This window comes from Hordeum vulgare, chromosome 7H (genome assembly GCF_904849725.1).
Source record: "Hordeum vulgare subsp. vulgare chromosome 7H, MorexV3_pseudomolecules_assembly, whole genome shotgun sequence".
Lineage (NCBI taxonomy): Eukaryota > Viridiplantae > Streptophyta > Magnoliopsida > Poales > Poaceae > Hordeum > Hordeum vulgare.
In genome coordinates, this window is record NC_058524.1 from 573,388,896 (window position 1) to 573,393,802 (window position 4,907).

Below are 4,907 nucleotides of genomic sequence, written 5' to 3' on the forward strand. Positions count from 1 at the left end.
TAATTTGCTATATATATTTTACAATAACTTCCGCAAGAATCATAGGACTAGTACAAAGGAAATATTGATATAAACGTGCGGGCGTGCAACCTGAACCTGATCACGCATATGGTGCTGTTACGTACCTAGTGGGAATTGCTAGTTAACGCATGGTGCACTCAATTGCACTAGTTATAGTGCTCCATTTCAAATGTCGTGCGAGCAAGTGCCGATCATGGGCGTTTGACGTTGATGAAGTTAGGTCCTGGGCTGGTCACAATAAAAGTACCATATGTAGTACCCACGCCGTTTCCTTTTTACTACGTATGTTAAATTTATCTTATGTCAAACTTCATAAACTTTGGCAAATTTATATACAAAATTATCACTATCTATAATACTAGAGATGTACAATATGAAAAATTAAATCAATGATACATTTATTGATATCGATTTTCCATTGTGAATGTTATTTTTTTCCCTACAAACTTAGTCAAACGTTAGTACGTTTAACTTAGGACAAATATTATATGTTTACTAACAAAAACTGAATGGGTATCATGCGTATCAATTAGATATTGTTGCTGAGGTAGCACATAATCAAATTAAAAATAATAATTAAGTAACATTACATGATACCGTATTATATTAAACGATGTATTACTATGTATCATGTATGACAACAAACAAGCTGTGCTTCTAAATTATGTTACTATGTAATGTGGAGATGATATTACTACTACTATCCCACTATTATATGATTTGATTTTGGTGCCGGTCGGCCTAGATCCAGGCTAGACAGCTAGAGCCATCAACATGCTATTTTGTGTTGGGGTCTGACTCATTCTCACACAAGACATCTGCATCTCAGATGTTCCATCAACATATCCAACGGCTGATCCTCAAAAAAGAAAAAACATATCCAACGGTAAAAGGATTGCACACTACCCAGTCGATCGATTAGTTGAAGAGACACCGGTGGGCTGAGCCACGTCCATAACAACTTGATCGATCTTATTACAGTTACGTCATGGACAGTTTTCCTTTTGAAGGCCGCCGGCGAGTCAGTAACTAATTCGTGTACCGGCAATCACGCCGTATCTCGCCGTCGGCCGCGGTCTTGACCCCGACCCTGCCGAGCTTGGTCATGGCGACGGTGAAGTCGTAGAAGAAGGCGCCCTGGTTGGACGCGTAGTAGTTGACGGCGCCCCGTGACCTCGGGTCCGTGTACAGCACCTGGTCGGACCCCAGGAGGCCCCTGCCGCCCTGCAGGTTCCTGTAGTAGGAGTTGTCGAACCCCAACGGCGTCGGGTCGAGGAACGCGGAGCTCTGGCTGCTGGTGCAGGTGCCCCGGAGCTGCGCCGCGAAGCCCGAGTCCATGCTCGGGTCGGTGCCGATCCTCGACTGGAAGAAGCTGCAGTCCGCCGCGCCCATGGTGTGGCCACCTGGATTCGCGCGCAAGCGATGCGATGCGATCGTGCAGGCAGCGAGATTGTCAACATGTCGGCGTGCGTGCGTTGCAAATGGGGTGCAGACTTCAGAATCAGAAGAAGTTGACGAGTGCTAGTTCAGTCACCTGAGAGCGCGATCATGTCGGTCTGGGAGAGGCCCAAGCCTGAGAAGAAGGCGTTGAGCTTGTCGAGGTTGAAGTCGACGTGCGGGAGCACCACGCTGCTCTTCGTCGACACCTTCCCGTCGTACCTGCCCAGCTCCACCTGGTAGTACGGCCCACCGCTCTGGACGACGGATTCTCGAGCGGCGAGGGCGAGTATGTCGGCGCAGGACACCTTGTAACGGCACTGCGGGTCGTTGTCGACGGCGGCCTTGGCGTCCAGGACCGTCTGGAACCCCTGCGGCTTCAGCGACTGGTCGTCCGGGCTCCGCCACTCGTCGTCGCCGTTCGAGTTGACGATCATGATCGACGCGTCGCAGCCCTGCAACGTGCACGACAAAGTACGTACAAGCAGATATATACCTCCGTCATCATCGATCAGCTCATCAGAGTCGACATCTATATATAAGAGGTATATAGTCGTGTTGTGTACCCTGACGGCGCAGTCATGGAAGAAGAGTCTGAGCGTGGCGGACGCGGAGATTTGGGACTGGGCCATGGACTGCCTGACGGAGTTCCGGATAATGGTCTCCAGGTTGGGGCAGATGCTGGCGTAGTACCCCGGCCTCAGCTGCGCGGCGGCGAACGGCGAGCGGAGCGCCGCGACGACGAGGAGGAAGAGGAGGGAGGCTGACCATCCAAGGTTCGCCATGGGTCGATCGATAGGTCCCTTTCAATTGCTTCGTGAAGACTGTTGCCTAGCTAGCTTGCGTGCTCTTCCAAAAGTGTGGCTGCCCGCGCCGGCTAGCTCGTGCCTTACCGGTTTTAGCTCGGTCGAGATACATGGAGGTTGCCCGTGGGGTTATATAGCCCAGAGCGCGATCGAGGTCGACTTTTCTGGTAGCGTGGCTTCTGCCCTAATCCAATCCTCGTCGCTTGAGCAACAGCTAGATATTTGCCACTTGGGGTTTGGTCAAAGTGGCATGTAGTATGTACAAGATGATGCTCGTGCCACAACACAGCTCATTTGACACGGTGTGCACGTAACGGCCGCAGGCCGGAAGTTCAGAGCCGAGGAATGGAAAGTGCCGTTGCACGCTGACGAACGAGCTGTTGCTCCTCCAACCAGTACGCTGATCAACTTCTCATCATAGTCCTTCGCGTCTAGGATAGTCTAAAACCCATGCGGCTTTGAGCAACTCCAACCGTCCAACCCGCTGACCTAAACGAACATCCATTTTATCTATATTTTGTTCATTTGGGTTGGTTCAACGGACACCAACATCCGTTTCACCGTTTGGACTGGTGCATACGTCTAACGCTGGTCCGATTCATTTTTATCGTCATGCGAAAAAAATATAAAGTATTTGCGAAAATAATAAACAGGCATAATTAAAACATTAAAAGCCGGACACGAAAGCCGGCGATAGTCCACACGTCCGAATTAAATTAATTAAAAAAACTAAAACTACAAGGCAGCCCTAGACGGCGGCTGTTGGAAATATGCCCTAGAGGCAATAATGATTAGTTATTATTATATTTCTTTGTTCATGATAATCGTTTATTATCCATGCTATAATTGTATTGATTGGAAACACAATACTTGTGTGGATACATAGACAAAACACTGTCCCTAGTAAGTCTCTAGTTGACTAGCTCGTTGATCAAAGATGGTCAAGGTTTCCTGGCCATAGTCAAGTGTTGTTACTTGATAACGGGATCACATCATTAGGAGAATCATGTGATGGACTAGACCCAACTAATAGACGTAGCATGTTGATCGTGTCATTTTGTTGCTACTGTTTTCTGCGTGTCAAGTATTTGTTTCTATGACCATGAGATCATATAACTCACTGACACCGGAGGAATGCTTTGTGGTGTTTGCGTAAGTAAGATGCGATCCTACTAGATACCCATGGTCACCACGTAAAACAAGCAACAATAATTAGAGGACGTCTAACTTGTTTTTGCAGGGTTTGCTTGTGATGTGATATGGCCAACGATGTGATGTGATATATTGGATGTATGAGATGATCATGTTGTAATAGTTAATATCGACTTGCACGTCGATGGTACGGCAACCGGCAGGAGCCATAGGGTTGTCTTTAAACTAATGTTTGTGCTTACAGATGTGTTTACTATATTGCTAGGACGTAGCTTTAGTAGTAATAGCATGAGTAGCACGACAACCCCGATGGCGACACGTTGATGGAGATCACGATGATGGAGATCATGGTGTGACGCCGGAGACAAGAAGATCGTGTCGGTGCTTTGGTGATGGAGATCAAGAAGCACATGATGATGGCCATATCATGTCACTTATGAATTGCATGTGATGTTAATCCTTTATGCACCTTATCTTGCTTAGAACGACGGTAGCATTATGAGGTGATCTCTCACTAAAATTTCAAGACGAAATTGTGTTCTCCCCGACTGTGCACCGTTGTGACAGTTCTTTGTTTCGAGACACCACGTGATGATCGGGTGTGATAGACTCAACGTTCACATACAACGGGTGCAAAACAGTTGCACACGCGGAACACTCGGGTTAAGCTTGACGAGCCTAGCATGTGCAGACATGGCCTCGGAACACATGAGACCGAAAGGTCGAGCATGAATCGTATAGTTGATATGATTAGCATAGAGATGCTTACCACTAAAACTATTCTCGACTCACGTGATGATCGGACTTGAGATAGTGGATTTGGATCATGTACCACTCAAATGACTAGAGAGATGTACTTTTTGAGTGGGAGTTCTTAAGTAATATGATTAATTGAACTAATTGTCATGAACATAGTCTAATGGTCTTTGCGAATTACGATGTAGCTTGCGCTATAGCTCTACTGTTTTTAATATGTTCCTAGAGAAAATTTAGTTGAAAGTTGATAGTAGCAAACTTTGCGGACTGAGTCTGTAAAACTAAGGATTGTCCTGGTCGCTACGCAGAAGGCTTATGTCCTTAATGCACCACTCAGTGTGCTGCACCTCGAGCGTCGTCTGTGGATGTTGTGAACATCCGACATACACGTTTCTGATGACTACGCGATAGTTCGGTGCAAAATACTTAATGGCTTAGAAGCGTGGCGCCGAAGACGTTTTGAAACGTCACGGAACATGAGTGATGTTCTAAAGAGATGAAATTTTGATTTCATGCTTGTGCCCTTGTTAAAAGGTATGAGACCTCCGACAAGATTCTTTGTCCATGAAGTAAAGGAGAAAAACTCAATCGTTGAGCGTGTGCTCAGATTATCTGAGTACGACAATCACTTGAATCAAGTGGGAGTTAATCTTCCAGATGAGATAGTGATGGTTCTCCAAAGTCACTGCCACCAAGCTGTGAGAGCTTCGTGATGAACTGTAACATATCAAGGAT

General features: G+C 46.6%; 1 protein-coding gene across 1 annotated transcript; it reads right to left on the reverse strand.

Moving 5' to 3' along the window:
- Window positions 1-823: 823 nt before the first annotated feature.
- LOC123410301 (peroxidase 45-like) lies at window positions 824-2,367 on the reverse strand. The gene is made up of 3 exons (XM_045103222.1): window positions 2,025-2,367; window positions 1,556-1,913; window positions 824-1,424 (listed from the first exon to the last, which is right to left on the reverse strand). Exons 1-3 carry the CDS (start codon window positions 2,241-2,243, stop codon window positions 1,051-1,053), a joined length of 951 nt encoding a protein of 316 aa, XP_044959157.1. The 5' UTR covers window positions 2,244-2,367; the 3' UTR covers window positions 824-1,050.
- Between the last annotated feature and the right edge of the window lie 2,540 nt (window positions 2,368-4,907).

Coding starts and splice junctions, on each gene's coding strand:
- LOC123410301 (XM_045103222.1), bottom strand. CDS start 2,243: ATGGCGAACCTTGGATGGTCAGCCTCCCTCCTCTTCCTCCTCGTCGTC. Junction 1,914..2,024: donor TCCATGACTGCGCCGTCAGG/GTACACAACACG, acceptor TGCACGTTGCAG/GGCTGCGACGCGTCGATCAT. Junction 1,425..1,555: donor CGACATGATCGCGCTCTCAG/GTGACTGAACTA, acceptor GCGCGAATCCAG/GTGGCCACACCATGGGCGCG.